Below are 20,293 nucleotides of genomic sequence, written 5' to 3'. Positions count from 1 at the left end.
TGTTATGCAATGATTCCAGACTACGTGCTACTGGCCTGGCGTGGTAAAGTGTCCTACCATGGCGGACGGGATAAGGCAGCCCTCCCCAGAAACCTTTTGCAAAGGCTTTGGGAGTACATGAAGGAGAGCTTTCTGGAGATGTCCCTGGAGGATTTCCGCTCCGTCCCCATACACGTTAACAGACTTTTCCAGTAGCTGTACTGGCCGCGATTGCCAGGGCAAATTAATCATTAATCATTAAACACGCTTGCTTTTAAACCATGTGTAATATTTACAAAGGTACACTCACCAGAGGTCCCCTGTGTGCCCTCAGGGTCTTCGGTGAGTTCGGGGGTTACTGGTTCCAGGTCCAGGGTGACAAACATATCCTGGCTGTTGGGGAAACAGGTTTCTCCACTTCCTTGCGGCTGTGAGCTATCTCCTCCATCCTCCTCTTCCGAACCCTCTTCCCTGTGTGTTTCTCCAGTGAGGGAGTCATAGCACACGGTTGGGGTAGTGGTGGCTGCACCCCCTAGAATGGCATGCAGCTCCGCGTAGAAGCGGCATGTTTGTGGCTCAGCCCCGGACCTTCCGTTTGCTTCTCTGGCTTTGTGGTAGGCTTGCCTTAGCTCCTTAATTTTCACGCGGCACTGCTGTGCGTCCCTGTTATGGCCTCTTTCCTTCATGGCCTTGGAGACCTTTTCTAATATTTTGCCATTTCGTTTACTGCTATGGAGTTCAGCTAGCACTGATTCATCTCCCCATATGGCGAGCAGATCCCGTACCTCCCGTTCGGTCCATGATGGAACTCTTTTGCGATCCTGGGACTCCATCACGGTTACCTGTGCTGATGAGCTCTGCGTGGTCACCTGTGCTCTCCCATGCTGGGCAAACAGGAAATGAAATTCAAACGTTCGCGGGGCTTTTCCTGTCTACCTGGCCAGTGCATCTGAGTTGAGAGTGCTGTCCAGAGCGGTCACAATGAAGCACTGTGGGATAGCTCCCGGAGGCCAATAACGTCGAATTCCGTCCACACTACCCCAATTCCGACCCCCTAAGGCCGATTTTATCGCTAATCCCCTCGTCGGAGGTGGAGTACAGAAACCGGTTTAAAGGGCCCTTTAAGTCGAAAGAAAGGGCTTCGGCGTGTGAACGTGTCCAGGCTTAATTCGATTTAACGCGGCTAAAGTCGACCTAAACTCGTAGTGTAGACCAGGCCATAGATAGAAGTGGCCTGTTTTGCCACAATGGTGATTTGGCATCCAATAGCACAGAGGAGTGCAGAAGCCTGACATCAATCCTAGGCAAAATAATGGAAAAGCTGATAAATTCAATTGATAAAGAACTAAAGGATAGGGATGTAATTAATGCCAGTCAACATTGTTTTATGGAGGAGATCTTACAAAACAAACCTGATTTCATTATTTGATGAGATTACAAGAGTTTGGTTGATAAAAGTTATTATATAGACAAAATAGACTTAGACCTGCGCAACATTCTGATTAAAATTTAGCACTATATAGTATCAATAAAGACCATAGGTAATGGATTAAGAACTGGCTGACAGGTCTCAAAAGTAGTTGTCAATGAGGTATCATCAAACGGGGGTATTTCTAATGGGGTCTCACAAGGGGTTGTTGCAGGACAGATGCTATTCAACATTTTCATCAAAGGTCTGGAAGTAAATATAAAATTATTGCTGATAAAACTTATGGATGACACAAGGACTGGCAGAACAGTAAATAGTGAAGAGATCAGAGCAGTCATCCAGAACAATCTGGATCACTTGATAAGGTGAGTGCTTTCAAATAACATGCATTGTAATACAACCAAATGCAATGTTATGCATCTAGCAATAAAGAATGCAGACCAAACCAACAGACTGGGAGACTGGACAGCAGCCACTCTGAAAAGGATTTAGGGGTCATACTGCCTTAGCAACTCAACAGAAGCTCAGAGTGTGATGCTCTGCCAAAGAGGGCTAATATGGTCCTTGGATGTATAAGCAGGGACGTAGTTAATAGGATTAGGGAGGTTATAGAGCATTGGTGAGACAGATATTAGACAACTGTACACAGTTCTGGTGGCCATATTTTACAAAGGATATTGAAAAATCTGAGAGTATACAGAAGAGAGTCCCAAAAACGATTTGATGGCTGGAGAAAATGCCTTACAATGAGAGACTTAAAGAGCTCAGTCTGTTTAGCTTTTCAAAAAAAGAAGATTGAGAGGTGATTTGATTATAGTATATAAATACCTGGGGAGAAAACACAGAGTACTACAGGGCTCTTTAATCTAGTGGAGAAACGGCATAACAAGTACTAATAGCCAGAAGCTGAAGCCAAACAAAGTCAAAGTAAAAATTAGATGCAAATTTATAAAAGTGAGAGTGATTAGCTATGGGAACTAACTACCAAGGGAAATGGTTGATTTTTTTATCTCAGTATATACAAATCAAGACTGGATGCCTTTCTGGAAGATATGCGTGAATCAGGTTGGGCTCAGTAATGGGGTAACTAGGTACAATTTAATGGTCTATGATATATAGGAAGTCAGACTAGATGATCTAATTGTCCTTTCTGGCCTTAAATTCTATACATCTCTGAAAAAGGAACTCCAAGGCTGTAGACACATTTAATAATCTGAGGTCCTAGGTAGTGGACAATGTTACAAAAAAAGGCAAGTTCTTTGAAGTATTTCCCTCTTCCCATTAGCATCTTCTAAATCAGTGGTTCTCAAACTTTTGTACTGGTTACCCCTTTCACATAGCAAGCCTCTGAATATGACCCCCCTTATAAATTAAAAAACACTTTTTTTATATTTAACACTGTTATAAATGCTGGAGGTGAAGCAGGGTTTGGGGTAGAGGCTGACCGCTTAAGACCCCCCATGTAATAACCATGTGACACCCTGAGGGGTCCTGACCCCCAGATTGAGAACCCCTGCTTTAAATCTTGCATTGGTTTGGCTAATCTGAGCGGTTCTGAGAAAGGAAGGTCCAATTACATTCTCAGTAGGAGTAGAATGGCGACCGAATGTGCGTTTGGCAGACTGAAATCCTGCTGGCAGTTTATAGAACCATTTGGATGCCAGTGTCATCAGTGCTGTCTGCATTACTGTGGCTTGCTGTGCTCCTCACAATCTTTGTGAATTCAAAAGGTGAGCCATTTTCTCCCAAACATACCTCTGACAGTAATGGACTGCTGAACTGGCACACTCAGCCAGAAAGTGCGCCTGTCACAGCTGGAGCAGGATGCACCGAGGCAACAGAATCAGGGACTCTTTGTGCACCCACATTATGGACTTGCATGGACCAATGGAAGAGGAAGAATAGTATGTTTATGTATTTGCACATCACGTTTTACTGTAACTGAAGTACTTGCTGTACACTACGAATGGGGTGTTCGTATGATTGTCGTTAATTGTGGATGAGATGACAGCTTATACAACATGGGAGGGAGGGGCAGTGGTTTGTATGACATGAATTCTGGGTTTTCATTATGGATTGATCTGAACAGATGTACTGAGAAATTGTTTGGATACAACTTTCTAGTTACACCTTATGATGTTTATCTTTATTCTTCGAAATGAACATCATATGATGTGATGCAATGATGGTAATAAACTTTTAAAATAAAAGTCTTTATTTGTGAACATGGCTATACTACCAAAAAAAGAGATATTAATAAGCCTCTGCTTAACTTGCAATATTGCAGATTCCACAATATTATGCTTCCACCGCGATTTTGATAATGGGAGCCCTGGGTGGCCGCTCTCAGTCCTGGGCTGCCAACAACAGAAACACAGAAAAGTAACAATGGACTCTTATTATTTGCAGTAATAAGGTCCATTATTACTTTTCTGCAATTTTCCATGGCTTGTCCACAACTCAGTCGCAATTTTTGACAATCATCCTGCAATTCAAGTAGGGCCTTAGATATTAAAGCATTGCTAGACAGGCAAGCTACCATTACAACACGAAAACACCAGTAATAAACCAACACCAAAACTAGTAATAAAATAAAGTCCATAACACAACCATTTCATAAGCCAAGGCAAAATGTGGTATGCAGGGTCCATTAGAACAACAGTGGGGACAGTTACTCCATTTCTGACAATGTCTTTTAATGGGAATAGTGTCCCTGCCGCATCCATGAAGGTAGACTCCCACTTAGCAGAAAATCCTGGCATCATAAACTTTTCTAGTGCAGCCCACGTTGTCATCTATAAATCAGCTTCTGTGGTCCACAAAGGCCTGCATAACAATGGAGTAGCACCCTTTGTGGTTAATGTATTCATGTGCTCCTTCAGGAAGGCAAACTATGGGCACGAGTCCCCTCAACGGCCCCACCACAGTCTGGAAACCCCATTCTCAAAACCAGCAATTACCCCACCACCTTTGGCAAAATCACACATCCGATTGCCTCAAAAACCTCAGTCTCCACTTTATTGACAGTTGATTTTCCAACACCAAACTAGTTAGCAATGGTAACAATCAGGGGTAGCCAGCTTCCAGACAGTTATAACAACTCGCTTCCGGACCTGCATAGTCACCCTCGTGTGTGTGTTGTGATGCTGGAGGATCAAGGTAAGCTACTCACAAAACTCCAGAAACGTAACTTTCTTCTTGAGTTCTGGACCCAATGCTGGTCATCCGATGTCTGCATGACGATGTGATGCCACCAGTCTGTGCTTGTGGTCGTGCTCTAGAAGTACCGGTCTGCACAGGGAGCATCAGTGACTATACCAAGAGTTGTGAGCAGCATCAGCTAGTTCGAGTCTGCAACATCTGTATCATCCTCCTCTGGCAGGTGCCTTGGGAAGGACAGAAAACGCCACCAAAACGTACACTAGCATCTCATGGATGTTCTGCCCATTTCCTGAAACAGGAATGAAAGTCCAAGCTAAACAAGTTCTTCAAATGATGACTCCTCCACATTGCTGGCTCCAGTTGCTAGGTGTGCACAGACCCAAAAGACGCCTTGGCAGAACGTGTTGGCAGGCTGTGAAGTACCAGTCAAGTTTTCCCCACAGTGCCCCCCGAACCAACGACTAGAACAGCTACAGCTGGGGATGGCACTAGGAAGCCAGAGACAGGCTGGATTGACTCAGGTCTGTGTAGTGCAGTGTAGACAGGTCTCACACCCATGCTCAGACGATTCCAGAAATCCTAAACCAAGGATGAATATTCAGTGTAGATGCTCAAGCCCGAGCTCACAAACACTGAGCATGCAGGCTCGAGTCCAACAGATCCTGGGCTTAGACTGCAGTGCAGACTACCCCTGCTGGCTTCATACAGAAGTTGAAAATGCTGGGGAGACCAATACAACACTTGATCTTAGCCAAAAGGCCGAGAAGCAAAAGAATCCTAGTACATAGAGTTGTAAAAGATCTCCATCCATTTTACAGCGTCTTGCAATGCAAATAAATTAGGTACATTCAGAAAACTACCAGCTCTTTTTGGAGTGTTCCATGAATTGGATGTGCCTCTACAACTGTTTTGATAAATAAGCTATTTTCTTTCCAACACGTGAGACTTTTGCACTGCAGGAAAGAATAGTGTATTTGGCTGTTGACCTCTGGACTTCAAAAAATTGAACTATTACTGAGATTTCGACATGTGAAAGGGCACAGTTTGTAGATCCATATGAGATTACCTAAAACTTACTAGCCAAAGGCTAATCAAATGACGAGGGGGGATATGCCCCACTTGTAAGGTCGAGGACAGTGCCCAGGTAAGAAGATCAGCCCCTCCCCCCTCAACTGCTGCAAATGATGCTGCTGAATGCAGTCCTTTCATGCAGTCCTTTTGTTCTGTCTCTATGACTTGGGCTCCTAAGTGCTGAGGTAATACACACAAATAATAAATAAATAAATAATAATAATAATGACCTCCAGATAGCAGTAGCCTGATAAATTTGAAATTCCACCTACGCTGTGGAGAAGGGGAGGATCTTACTCTTTTCATTCTCCATATACCCTGAGAGCCTCCTAACTTTGGAAAGGAAGGGAACTAATAGCTGACCCCCTCTTCCCATCTCTCCCTCCCCACATCCTGAGAAATCTTCCCACAAAACTCCATAATCACTGTTCATAGTTTTTCCATGCAGCAGATGAGTAAAATCGACAAGACTAATGTCAATTTCACTGAAGTCCACAGGATTATCAAAAGCAGCAGTGAAACTGAGCAGGGTCTTGTGAGTTTCACTCTGCTGCTAGCAGCAGAAGCACTGAGTCATCTGTCTACAGACTCAGGAAGACAGCGCTGCATTGGTTCACCCATGGAAGGATATTTTGCAGCCATAAGAGAAGGTAGATAGTTTCCTACTCACAAAATGGCACGCTGCTGAGTGGCCTTTTTAAGTCCTGAACTGACCTGCTATAAAGTCATGGTAAACAAACAGCAAATACCGGATCAAGATGTGTCAAGTAAAAAGAAAACCTTTATTGCTGAGTGCTGAAAAAAGTTATTTTGATAATAATGTATAATATTTCTACAATGTCAAACTTGTATGGCACTCTACGGAAAAGTAGAAAAGAAGGTAGAGTTCTTTTATACAGGTCAGAATATCAGATCTTAGAAGTTGCAATTCTACAAGCAGATGCTGCTAATAACCAAAATTAGTGGAGGTGTACATTCTGACAAGATCAGGGTACAAAAGAGGAAAATATAGGTAGGAGGTTTTGTTTAGTTCACAGATTTCTATGGTTTTGCTTTATGCAGGAAAAGAACAAAAATAATTGCTTATTTTCTTATTTCTAATTTATGTTAGAATTATGCTAGTTTTTCCAGCAGTAGCATTTCTAAAATTACACAAGATGAACAAATGAGCTGATTTTTAATCTTCAGCAAAATTTAAGATACTTCCATCACAATTGCCTTTTCCATGCTTTTTGTGAGGACTTACAGTAGAAACTCAGAGTTATGAACACCAGAGTTACGAACTGACCATGCAACCACACACCTCATTTGGAACCGGAAGTACACAATCAGGCAGCAGCAGAGACGAAAAAAAAAGAAAAAAAAAAAAAAGAAGAAGAAGAAGAAAGCAAATACAGGACACTACTGTGTTAAATGTAAACTACTTAAAAATACAGGGAAAGCAGCATTTTTCTTCTGCATAGTAAAGTTTCAAAGCTGTATTAAGTCAATGTTCAGTTGTAAACTTCTGAAAGAACCACCATAACAATTTGTTCAGTTACAAACATTTCAGAGTTACAAACAACCTTCATTCACAATGTGTTCGTAACGGAGGTTTTACTGTACAAATATAGTACAGTGCAATTTAAGAGCATAAGCAGCGTTGTCAATAGAACCTACTATGCTTACAGTGCCAAAAAGAAACTGGCGATGTACCTGGTTATTGTTTTTAGCAGCTGAGTTGATCTGAGCTGTACTTGAGGAGAGGGAATCAAAAAAGGCTTGGTCAGCTACTGAATTGCCACAAGGAAATCCATCTTTTGCACTTTCAGTTAGAATCTGAAAATAGACAAAGCTGTTTTAAGACATCTGTCATTCTTATAGGAAATAAGTTATATCATTTTACATGCTGTTGTTACTTCAACTGTTCTCAGGGTCACTAGAACTACTGAAATTAAAGGATTTTAAAAATGAATTGATACAATTCCATCTTTAACAGCAGACAATAGAATCAGCTCCAAATTAACAATCCAGAGCATTGTTTACACTTCCTGCATTCAACGATATATCAAATTTGGGTATTAACAACAAGTATGGCCCATTGTTTTATGGGGACTGGAAGAGGACAGGAAGAAGTCTATTTTTGTATGGCCATGTAACAGGCAATGACCTGTTAGTTGCATCACTACATAATTTGTGAAAAAAGAAAGCCTACACCAGAATCAGATTTTTTTTAAAAAATAAATCCTCATTCTTGTACTTGTTCAATTATTCTGGAACAGGATGTGCATATTATTTTTGGTTCTCTTGTGAACTACCAGTGACAGTTTGTCAGTGAAATTAACATTTTACAGATTAGCAATCTCCACTACGTATAACTTCTCCTTTCTCTAAAGGAGATACAGTACACTAGGCAGCACTGAAAAGTCAGCATTTACCAGAAGTTACTATATCGACTCTCTATCCTTAGAATAGGCAGTAAGTATGATATGATCACTTGACTTTTTTTTTTTTTTTTAATAGTAATATTATATGGTATGCAGACACGTGTTTACTCTGACCTTCTAAACCAGTGGTTCTTAACCTTCTAACCAGTCTGCACCCCTTTGGTTCTCAAAATATCTTCTCACACCCCTTATCAAAAATTGTTGAAGTAGGTCAGTTCTTTAAACCTAGATACATTTTTTGTTTGTATATTACAGTAACTGTTAAAAAATGTATAATGTCAATAAATACATAGGTTTGATTAAACAAAGTAGTTGTACTTGCGTGCCTGTGCTTAATTTGTGTTTTTGAGGATTTACCTTCTATAAAAATCTGGCATGTCTCACACCCCCGGAAAGGGTATCTCGCACCCTCAGGGGGTGCATGCACCTCAGGTTAAGAACCACTGTTCTAAACTATTAATACAAATGATTTTTAGTGGAATTAAGTACTGCCATCTTTCATCAGGGCTTCAGTCTAGAGAATTAAATGAAGGTTTCCAATATTAAAATAAATAAACAAATAAAAGCATGGAATCTGCTTTAGCTCTGCTTTACCAAGTTTTTCTGTATTGTTATATTGTGGTCTCTTACTTCAACATAATCTGTTGGAACAAGTCCCCTCTCTCCTTTGCTGTTTTTTCCTTCCAACCAACCTCCACCTATGTCCTAAAGAAATAAAAATAAGCATTATACAAATATTTTCTCTAGATTAAAACATACTTCAGCATCTATTATGGCTTTATAGTTGATACTTGAAAATAGGATTTGAGAGCAAGGTGTGACTGAGAACCTGGGCAAATTCATTTAAACCTTTCAGAGCATCAATTTTCTCATTATAAGAGGAGGATAATATTGACCAGGACTCCCTTACATAGCTGTTGTGAATTTTAACTGTTTTCAAAATTGTAGGAAAGGATTATTAAAAAGCTAAGTTAACAGAACATTAATTAGCTTGCAAAGCCAAAAGAACTTGAAAAATTAAGGTTGCGCACACAACCTTAATTCATCCCCCTTGTGCACATGCGTGATGATAAAAGACTTGAATTACATGATCACATACTGTTCGTACAGTACCCCTGCCTCATTCAACACACAGGATAGACAATGCTCAGGGAATGAATCAGAGTTGCATAGTCAATGAGGCTGTTTGTAGGATCCCCGCCTCATTTGCAGCAGATATTGGAACTGAATGGAGGCAGAGAACTGCAGGAAGAGTAAGGACTGTCTCATGCATTATGGCAGGTGAATGCCACACCAAAGAACTCAGAGAATGGTCCCTCCCACCCTTTTTCTTGTCTGTCTAGTTTGTAAGCTCTTGGAGACAGAAACTGTTTCTTGCTAAGTGTTGTACAGTGCCTAAGACAAGGGGGGGGAGGGGTCCTAGACCTCAGTGGAGCCACTAGTCACTACCACAATACATATATTAAAGAACAAGATACTTAAGGCTTTGCAGCCTTCATAAATGAAGTTGACTAGGGTTGATATCAGGACAACATGACCAGAATAAACTGGACCTACTAGAAATCTGAGTGTCTCCCAACCACCGATTGTATAATGAGCTGATTCATACATGGTAAATAGGCCTTTGTATGCTAAAGAATCTCTGTTGACCTTCAAATTTCTGAATCTCAACTGTTTAAATATTCATTTTCAGTATATTAAGTGAAAAAAACAAAACCAAATAAAGTTTATATGCAGATAAACGGTATATTGATGACAAATCTTCAATTACATCTGACTGAAGGGAGATTTATATATAAACAAAGGTGCAGTTAACACTCACTGAAACAGTTTTTGAAGGTTTTTGTTTGTTTGAATGATCTGCTAATATTTACACACAGGTTGCCTGGTCAATGTGAACCAAGCTAAGCCACTGAATAAGCAGTTTCCTGAAGTTCTCAAAAGTCTAGCACTACCTTTTGAAAACACTTCTGTTGCTGCTCTCCAGCAGCCCTGTTCTTCACCAGGGCCCTAAGTCTGCAAAGCATTTAAGCAAGTGCTTGAAATTAAGTACATGCTAGTTCCAATGACTTCAATAGGAATTATAATTTGCTGAAGTGCTTTGATGAACCAGGACCCAACCCTAAAGGCCACCTTCGATTGGTGCACAAGACAGGTGCTTGGACATTAAGGGTATGTCTACATTGCAATGTAAGCCTTGGGTTAGTGGAACTCAAGTCAACTGACCGGTGTTAGGGAATCCTGGGCTTGAGCGTCTACATGGTATTTTAAACCTACATAAAGGCTTTTCTAACCCTCACTCGAACCTAGGGCTCTGGCATCCGCACTGCAGTGCATACACCTGAGTCAAAGTAACCATATCCCAGAGTCCCTAATGCCCACCCCCCCTCCCCACGTGGCCACTCTAGCCTTAGGACCATGGTGCACTGTGGGAAAACTGTACTGCCTATTCTGCATGTTATCATCAGGACGAAGCTTGCTTTATAAAAGTCTTGATCAGTTCACACTCCATTGCAAACCAAGGAGGCTCTCTGATAGCGCACTTGCAGCTCAGTGATCAGAAGAGAATGGGTTAACACGGACCTGAGCTGCTGCTTTTGCAAAGAGGGGGTGGCTTCCATTTTTAACAAATTGAACTGCAGATTGTTGGGGGAGAGAGAGAGGACTAAGGAAGTTGGCTCATGGAACTGTGGGATACTTCTGGCTGACTCCCAGGACCCGAGTCAAGCAGGGCTGCATCTACACTGCAAAGCAATAGGGCTCGTACCCTGGGTCCCAGCTTAACTAGAGCTCAGACCCTCCAGGGGCCTGGACCCCAAGTTTGAGCCCTGGGTTAGGGCAATTAAAGGTAGACATAAGGGGAGTTAGGCTTGAGCCCAGACCCAAGCACGGGTTTACACTGCAGTGTAGAGATACTCTAACTTATTACTCTTGGCCTGAACACTTCAGTATCCCAAAAGAAAAGGTTTTCTATAAAACCTGAGAGAGATGTGCTCATTACTTTTTATGGGTGCCAAATTTCAATTAAAGTGTTCGTACAGAAGCAAAATCTATTCCTTCCGAGCTTGCAACCCATTATAGAGCTTTACTACGAGACTATGGACTAGCAGCAAAAGAATAGTCTTTCACTAGCCAAGATGAGTGAAATATAAAAACAACATAAAAATACATGCAGCATAAATAATAAAGTGTGAATTAAAAATTAATATTTTTGCAAGCGTTACCAGTAATTCTGGTAGAAAAGATTTTAAAAATTTCCTAAAATCTGATTGATATTTAGTTAGGGGAGTCAAAATGGTTGATTCTGCAAAGACTTAAGCTTGTAGAGAACCTCATACCACTTGTCATGCGTCTGACGAAGTGGGTATTCACCCATGAAAGCTTATGCTCCAATACTTCTGTTAGTCTATAAAGTGCCACAGGACTCTGTCGCTTTTTACAGATCCAGACTAACACGGCTACCCCTTTGATACTTCATACCACTTGAATAATCCCATTTAAATTAATGGAACTACTCAGACAGCACAAAGTTTTGCATAAAGCTTAAGCTTTTTACAAGACCAGAGCCTTACTATTTCTCTCCCACTCCATGAACACTACACTAACAATAAAAGGATCAATTAGAAACAGAAGTTTTGCTGTGTTAAAGCCTCCGTGTAAACTGGCGTCTTTGCATTGGGACAACATTTAGATTTGAATGTGAAAAATGTTTTAAGTTGAAATTCATCAGTATTTTAGAATGACCATTTAAATACAAACCATAATCAATGCAAAAAGAGACTACATAAAAATACTGAGTAACTACCTCAACCCAAAAAAGACAATAAATTCAGGTTTAATGGTGTCACTATCATTCGCATGTTCTTGTGACATGGCACTAAAGTACAGATGGTACAAGAGGACAATACTGATCAGAGACAAGTAACATGTCTAGGTACAGAGGAGTAAAGTCAAGCCTAATTGTTCTTGGTGCTTGCTTTTATTAATTTAAATTTACCATTACTGGAATAGTCTTTTGCATTTAATTTATTTGCCTTTACCCTAGAGGGAGGAAGGGAGAGTGTGCAAGAGCTTTCCCAATAGATGCCACTCAACCTCTTTTCAGCACAAACCCCTATAAGTAGGTCAGTGCATTGTAGCCTGGTTTCCATTTGATTTCTCTTACCGGATTGGTAATTATGATGATCTCCCCTTCGTTAACTGTCAGCTCATTGTTTCCAGGTTCAGCAGCGAAGTCATACATCACCCGAGCCTATGGGCAGAAAGAATCTATTAGTGACAATATTCTACATTTAAATATTCAGCATTCACATTGGAAAATATCAGCAGAACTTCATGATTCATAACCATTAAGAGAAATGGTTGGGTGGGAGGAAGGAAGGGTGTGGGACAAGCAACACAAATGACATATCACACAAATCTTAATACAATGTGCATTTGAACTTGAAAATGTCAATGACAAAAATCTGCTTCCAGCAAAAACTTTAAAATGCATCCAAAAGCAAAGCCACCCCCACAAATCAGGATCTGTGATGTATAGCTCTCTGAAGAAGGCAAACAGCAATTATCTGATTCTACAGCCAAAGGATTACATCTCAGCAAGCAGCCAAATAAACCACTGTCCGCAGCATGCAGGACCTATTGGTAGAACTAAAGTGAGAGCTTTACTCTGATTTTTAGCAGGTCTTCTTTCACTGCTAGAGGCAGAAGAAAATCAGTTCCTCTAATGTGCTATTCTGTAGGAAACACTTCTACTCTGACTCACGCAGGACTGTTTTATGAAGTGAGCCTTTCAAAAAGAGGATACAAAAGTCACACTCATCTGAAGTTCTTAAACGTTCAGGTAATCACAGCTATACATAAATCAACATGAAACTAGATAATCTTACAATTCATTTATTGTGATTGTTCCTCTTGTAAGTTAAAGGAAAGAAATACTGAACGATACTAGTTTTAACTTAAACAGAATACACATCCCCAAAGTATGTAGTCAGTGCTGACCCATTAGCCTTTGCCTAACTGCAGTTCAACTTTAGGGTGAACAGACAGCAAATGTGAAAAATCGGGATGGGGGTGGGGGGTAATAGGAGCCTATATAAGAAAAAGACCCCAAAATCGGTACTGTCCCTATAAAATCGGGACATCTGGTCACCCTGTTCGACTTGGTTTTTTTTTTTTTACAAATTAACCTATGTTATAATTTAGTATTACACAAACATTTTCTGGTGAGAGAGTTAAGGTTGGTCTGTACATATCAGGCACAACCACAAAAGCATAGAAATGAAAAGTTAAGTTAAGTTATCTGACAGTACCTCCCCTCTGCTCCACCCAGAGAGGGACACCTCACCACTGGAGCCACCATTCATGACACCAAAACCTGAATTCTACCACCACTAGGGATGTCAGCCTTCAGACAACTCTTCCCCAAACTTACCACCACCACATCAGACCAATCAAGATAGCTCAACAAAAATCTCTCACTAGGTACACATTTTTGGCCTTCTACAGTCTTTTTAAGGCAAAAAAATTATAAGATTCTGAATTAACTTTTTAAAGACAGTTTTTAATTGCTTAGAACTCAGAAATCAATTAATAGGATTTGAAAACATTGAAAATTCCAGCTTTACTCAGATTATGTGACAAAATTTTGGAGCAAATAAACTGTATTTTGCATAAAGAAAGGGAGTAATTAATCCATTTTTAGTGCAAAATAGAACCCAATATTAACTATAGCCTTGCACTGGTTCTGCCATAATGCTGAATAAGGAAATCTTATATTTTTATAAAATGCTACAAGTTGGACCCAAAAACTTATTGCTAGCTAGTCTAGCCACAAAAAATCATAGCAATGTAGGGCTGGAAAGGATCTCAAGAAGTCATCAAGTTCAGCCCCCTGTGCTCAGGGAGGGTGCAAGGATGTTTCGCGGCCTAGGCGAAACTTCCACCTTGCGCCCCCCTCCCCTCCCGAGCCCTGTGGCAGCTCTCCGCCCTGAGGCGCGCGCACCCCCCCGCCCCCCGCGGCAGCTCCCCCTGGCCCGGGCAGCCGTGTGGCAGCTTCCCGCCCCAGCTCACCTCTGCTCCGCCTCCTCCCCGAGCACACCGTCGCTGCGCCACTTCTCCCGCCTCCCAGGCTTGCGGCGCCAATCAGCTGTTTGGCGCCGCAAGCCTGGGAGGGAGAGAAGCAGAGCGGGGCGGTGTGCTCAGGGGAGGAGGCGGAGTAGAGGTGAGCTGGGGCGGGGAGCGGTTCCCCTGCGTGCCACCCCCCCCCCCCTTACTTGCTGCAGGCGGCCCTCCCCGCGTCCCCCTGCCCCAGCTCCCTCCGCCTAAATGCCGACTATGACCAGGGCGGCCGAAGATCCGGCCGCCACCGAAGGACCCGAAATGCTGCCCCCCAAATGCTAGCGCCCTAGGCGACCACCTAGGGCGCTAGCATTTGGGGGGCGGCATTTCGGGTCCTTCGGTCGCCTAGGTCGCCTAATGGGTTGCACTGGCCCTGCCTGTACTGAGGCAGGACCACATAAACCTGGACCATCCCTGACAGGGGTTTGTTCAACCTGTTCTTTAAAACTTCCAATGACGGGGATACCACAAACGCCCTTGGAAGCCTATTCCAGAGCTTACCTACCCTTGTAGTTAGAAAGTTCTTCCTCATATCTAACCTAAATCCCCCTTGGTGCAGAGTAAGCCAATTACTTCCTGTCCCACCTTCAGCGGACATGGATAACAATTGATCACTGTCCTCTTTATAATAGCCCCTAACATATTTGAAGACATTATCGTTACAGCCATACAGAATTCCACCTATATTACTACTTTCATTTTCTTCCATCAAATTCCCTTTCCTGAAAACTTTACTCTACCTTTAAGGCAGAAATATCAAAATAAATCAAGTCTCATTTCTCTTTAACTTTTGAAACAGATGTTGAGATAATTTGAGGACACTGCCCTCCTCACTCCCATAACATCTTGAAGGAGGTTTTGTATCAAAATTTTAGTCTACATTTATACATATTCCATATATGCTGACATATTTGACATATTCTAATCTTTATCCCCACCAAAAGTACCAATATTTATTTAACATCCCCAACTTCTCTCCACTCCCTACTGACCTCCCACTCCCCGCGCCCTCCCCTCCCCCCAAAAATCCAACAGGAAAAAAGCCATCACAATCCACACTAACCCAAAAAGCTGTCATTTATAAACACTCCCTCTCTCTACCTATGTTGCTCGTAAGGGTGAGCAGATAATTAAAGTAGGATTTCCTCGGGTGGATGTCACTGTAGAAGTGCCAAGCAGCAGTAAACACAGAATACTAAAACACATTTAATTTAGAAGGTCCAAACTAATACTATTAACTATAAGTGTCATGTCATAGCTCAGCTGTTTAAAAAATTGCAGCCACGTACAAAAGCCTTTTCCTGTGGAACTGAAACAAAACAGGAAAATAAAGTTAAAACAAAATCCTAGGTTGCTGGTGTGCTGAGACCAGTCTGTCATGCTGACCAGTATAGTCTCATTGTTTCCTTGAACTCCCTTGTTGGTCTGTCTGTATCCATTTGTTGTCGCTTGTCTTATACTTAGATGCTAAGCTCTTTGGAGGCAGGGACTATCTTTTTGTTCTCTGTTTGTACAGCACCTAGCACAGTGGGATCTTGGCCCATGACACGCTCCTAGGCACTATGAAAATACAAATGGTAAATATAATAATCAATCCGCTTCCAAGAGGAAATATTCTTTTTGCAACTAGCAAGTTACTCATGCAGCAGCTTCCAGTTTTATTCATGTCATGAGAACATAAGAATGGCCATACTGGGTCAGACCAATGGTCCATCTACTCAGTATCCTGTTTTCTGACAGTGGCCAGAACCAGATGCTTCAGAGGGAGTGAACGGAACAGAGCAATTTCTTGAGTTATTCATCTCCTGTCATCCAGTCCCTGCTTCTAGCAGTCAGAGGTTTAATATCTTGTGTGTAGGAATTTCTTTAATGGAAAGAGAGAAATCAGTCTTTTTTTTTTTATAAAGATAAAAATGGAGTAATGAAAGTTTTTGGAGGCCTAAAGTATTCTTCTATGCCAGGTTCCTGAAAAGTGTAGGAAGAGAACAGTTCCACTTCTGTGAGCCTGAAGTCCACAGCGAGGGGAACAGCAGGAACATAAAGCTTGTTCCTATGAATGTTTCTTCTCCTGTAAACAATTTACTATCTTTAGAGAGATTCTAGCCTATTCCTCCCATTCTTACAAGTTTAACAGTATGTGTAACATGCAAAATATAAGCTTTGTTATTCCTAGAAAATCACATACATCAAACTGTATGAACACTGCCATATACTGGGAGAGACAAGAATTTATGCCTCGTCTTCATTGCTATATAAAGGTGTTGCGTATTTTTTTTGCTTGTATGTTTTTTACTGCAGGGTAGTTAACATGTGACCTAACCCAAGGTTTAAAAAAAAAAAAAAAAAAAAACAGTACAGTCAGCCCTATACCTCCACCTACAGTTGACCTCATCTAGATTTACCTCAACCCCTTTCCAGACCTCACTTAGTTTTTCCATAAGGTAAAAGTAACATACCTTGTCTTTCACTGTGTTTTTTAATCTTGCGATAGCTCATGTGCTTGTTATCCTGAGGTAAAAAATGCACCATTTAGCAGTGAAGACAAGACCTCAGAATAGGTTAGTATAAACATGTTATACAAAGGTGATACTCTTCATTAGGAGATGAGGCAAAGCTCAAGTTAACTTGTTCTCATAGCATTTCCTGATAGCCAATTACAGATCTGAATAGATAGCAGTTTAGATGGTGGGGTTTGTTTGTTTGTTTGTTTTTTATTAGGGTATGTCTACACCGAAATAAAACCGCTGTGGCTGGCCCAGGTCAGCTGACTCAGGCTCGAGCTGTGGGCCTATACAACTGCAGTGTAGAGCAGTGGTTCTCAAAGCCGGTCCGCCGCTTGTTCAGGCAAAGCCCCTGGCGGGCCGGGCCAGTTTGTTTACCTGCTGCGTCCGCAGGTTCGGCCAATCGTGGCTCCCACTGGCCGCGGTTCGCCGCTCCAAGCCAATGGGGGCTGCGGGAAGGGTGGCCAGCACATCCCTCGGCCCGCGTATCTAATCACAATTAAAACAGCCCCTTAGCCTGACCCCCTGCAAGCCCAAGTCAGCTGACATGGGCCAGCCACAGGCTTTTAATTGCAGCGTAGACTTACCCAAACTGTCACAGCTAAATGCAAGGTGCAACAGATTGTTTAGCATAAGTAGTTAACACACCTTTCAATTGACTATTCTGTTCTTTCTGAGGCCATGTCTATGCTATGGGCATTACAGTGGCCTCAGAACAAGTGATGAGGGGTATATCCCACTACAAGAAATACTGCTAAAAAACCTTGTAGGCAATTGTGACAGCTTGGGGAATCTGTCGGTGTAAACTTATGAATCACATTTGATTTTTTGAATTCCACTTCTGACTATAACCTTCAGTGTGAATTAAAACTCCCATGAATATGCAACAGAGCCATCAACAAATTGAACAGCCTTACCCTAATTGTTCCATTGGGCTGCCAGGCTCAGCCATTAACTTCTAATGACCCTTTATCAGACAGGAAAATGGAAAATCCTCAGGTGGGAAGAGAAACAGGAAGAGGTGTCAGACCCTGCTTTTAAGAAAGGACAGGCTTTCTTGCAAGAGAAGGCCAGACCATTGCCAGAACCAGAGAATTAGAGCAGGAGGAGTGGAGGGCCAGAGGGACCTGCCCCCCCACCCAAAGGATACTGACCAAATCCCAAAGGACTCCAAAGAATAAAGAAGACACTTGAGGGAGAGAAGTGCCTGCATATGTTCATTATTTTTCCATAGGTCTGTAAATCTCTTGTGCTTTCTGGGAAGAGAGGAGGGGACAAAAGAGGAGGGAGAGAGCATTTAAGATGTTCCTTTGCAAAACCTGTGTGTTCCTTACTTTATCTGCCACATATCCCCGAAGGGTTAAATGATACACCAGAGTGCCCATGAGGCTGGAGCTCTGGAGAAAGCATGTATAAACTTCTGTGGAAACTTGGGGAGGCTCAGAATTGGTCTTCAGACCTTAGGGCAGCTAGACAGCAGGGTCCCACCATTTCACAGAGGGGTGCCAAACAGAGTCTGTCCCCGGGGAGTGTACCTGAGAGACCAGAACTAGAGACTATGTCTGGATGCTGTGGGGTTGAAACATTGGGTTCCATACAGCAGACTGATGACTGTCCACGGGGGATACTCAGCCAGGGCTGTAACAGCAATATTAAGCATTTTTAGAATGTGAATTAAGTTCTGAATCCCCAATAACGAATTTGACAAAACCAACATAAAACACAACTTTGATTTTCTCACACATGCACACTGCTAAAAAGCAAGAGTGAGCAACAATACATTTTCAAACACAAATGGTGTCTGCATGTTGTGGGCTATTTTAACCAACTTCTTCAAATTCAAATTCCTTGCATACAATCTGTGTATCCTCCCCCCTCCTCAACTTATATCATTAGATTCACTTCTTATATCTTAAATTAACTTAGACTGCAAATAGAGCTGGACAGAGGACAGAAATTCCATTTGGCAAAGCATTTTGAGATTTCAAAATAAGAACGAAACCAAAAAAATTCAAAATTCTCTGCAACAGAACATTTTAAAAAAATTGTTTCAGCTCGATCAAAATATTATGATTTTGACTTTTTTCATTTTATCTTATAATACATTTAAAAATTCAAAGTGAAGTAATTTCAAAACAAAAAACCCTGTTTCATTCTAAAAAATGTCTACATGGGATGTTTTGATGTTGCAGGAATTTTTTTTCCTGACATTATTTCTAGTTTTTCTCCAAAATGAAGTTGCTGTGAAATCCAAGTATTTTGATTTCAACAGAACTGCACTTTCCAATGGGAAATGGTTCATCCTGTCAAAATTTTCCAACCAGATCCAACTGCAAGCTCTTCAGGCCAGTTACTAGAGACTTTCCTATGTGTTAGTATGGGGCCTAGCACAATGGGACATAATCCTGATTTGGAAATCTATTGGGTACCACAATAAAAACAAATAACCACCAATTATTCTGCAGCACAGCATCATCACTAGACTTTATTCATTGCAATCAGGAGATAGCAACCTAAACTGTGTTTGGAAAAAAAAATACTGGAGTACCCTTTCCTCATTTACAGGCATGTCAAATAGTAGTATGAAATTGATGTCAATGATATTCAGAATTTCTGAAAATCATTATCAGTTTTGCTTGGTATAGCTATAATGTAGCAATAAGATAGCTCACTCAGTCTTTTATTGGTGTGAATTATATGAACATATTTAACCTGTAAAGCATTTTGAGGTCCTTCAAAATGAAAACCATTATACAGAAATAAAAGTTATTAATCTTCTGCTTGTATATAGTAATATGACTTTTTAATCCATATTTTGATTTCTACATACCCACAAGTATTTTAGAACTAGACAGACTTTCTCCTGCAAAATTACAAATTAGCAGCAAGATGTAAAAATATAACTGAAATCAACACATGTGGGCAGATCTGAGGCTACAGAACCACAACTGAGGCTATGGCTACACTACAGAGCTTGCAGCTGTTCCCTGGTAGCGCTGTTAGTGCAGATGATCTAAGCCAACAGGGGAGAGCTCTCTGGTCAATTAATTACTCCAGCTCCTGCAAGCAGCAGTAACTCTGCCAGCGGGAGAAGCTCTCCCACCAACATAGCGCTGTCCACACCGGCACTTAGGTCGGTGTAACTTACATCGCTCAGGGGAAGTGGCTTATTCACAGCCCAACATAAATGGTTGTGTGTACATAGCCTGAGTATCTCAAAGCTTATGGTTCCAATACAAGTGTTAAAGGAAGTTGACTAGATGTTTAAAAAAAAAAAAAAAAAAAATTTTAATGCAAGCTTATAAACTATTAGAATGTATTACAGGAAAATCATCCAGGAGTTTTGCAAACATCATCCTGAAGCTCTCTGACCACCTGTCCTTTGTCTCAGATTATAGATTTAACAGGCAGTGAAACGAGAGAAAATGTACAAAAGAAAATGTTCTCTAAGTACCTTCAAGTCTTTTGCATAGAAATTTGGATAAGGAACTTTTGACAAGAATGATGCACATGACAGTTAAGAACACATTTCATCAGAGTCTACAGTATTATTTTCCTCTTCTTACACCTATGCAAACTGTTTCCAAAAGCCAAGATTTTGGACA

The 20,293-nt window shown here is 41.4% G+C and overlaps 1 protein-coding gene and 1 pseudogene across 1 annotated transcript in view; both read right to left on the bottom strand.

The window, feature by feature from the left end:
* Positions 1 to 20,293, bottom strand: part of SNX9 (sorting nexin 9) — a 107,136-nt gene that overhangs the window by 65,445 nt on the left and 21,398 nt on the right. The window contains exons 2-4 of the mRNA XM_065401051.1: positions 12,233 to 12,319; positions 8,698 to 8,772; positions 7,337 to 7,459 (exon numbers count right to left, since the gene is read on the bottom strand). Coding sequence (XP_065257123.1) covers positions 7,337 to 7,459; positions 8,698 to 8,772; positions 12,233 to 12,319 — 285 coding nt within the window. The remainder of the gene's footprint in view (positions 1 to 7,336; positions 7,460 to 8,697; positions 8,773 to 12,232; positions 12,320 to 20,293) is intronic.
* On the bottom strand, positions 5,225 to 5,341 carry LOC135876911 (U2 spliceosomal RNA; annotated as a pseudogene).

Source organism: Emys orbicularis, chromosome 3 (genome assembly GCF_028017835.1).
Source record: "Emys orbicularis isolate rEmyOrb1 chromosome 3, rEmyOrb1.hap1, whole genome shotgun sequence".
NCBI lineage: Eukaryota > Metazoa > Chordata > Testudines > Emydidae > Emys > Emys orbicularis.
The sequence above is the reverse complement of the archived record's forward strand: the minus strand, read 5'-3'. Positions and strand labels throughout refer to the sequence as shown.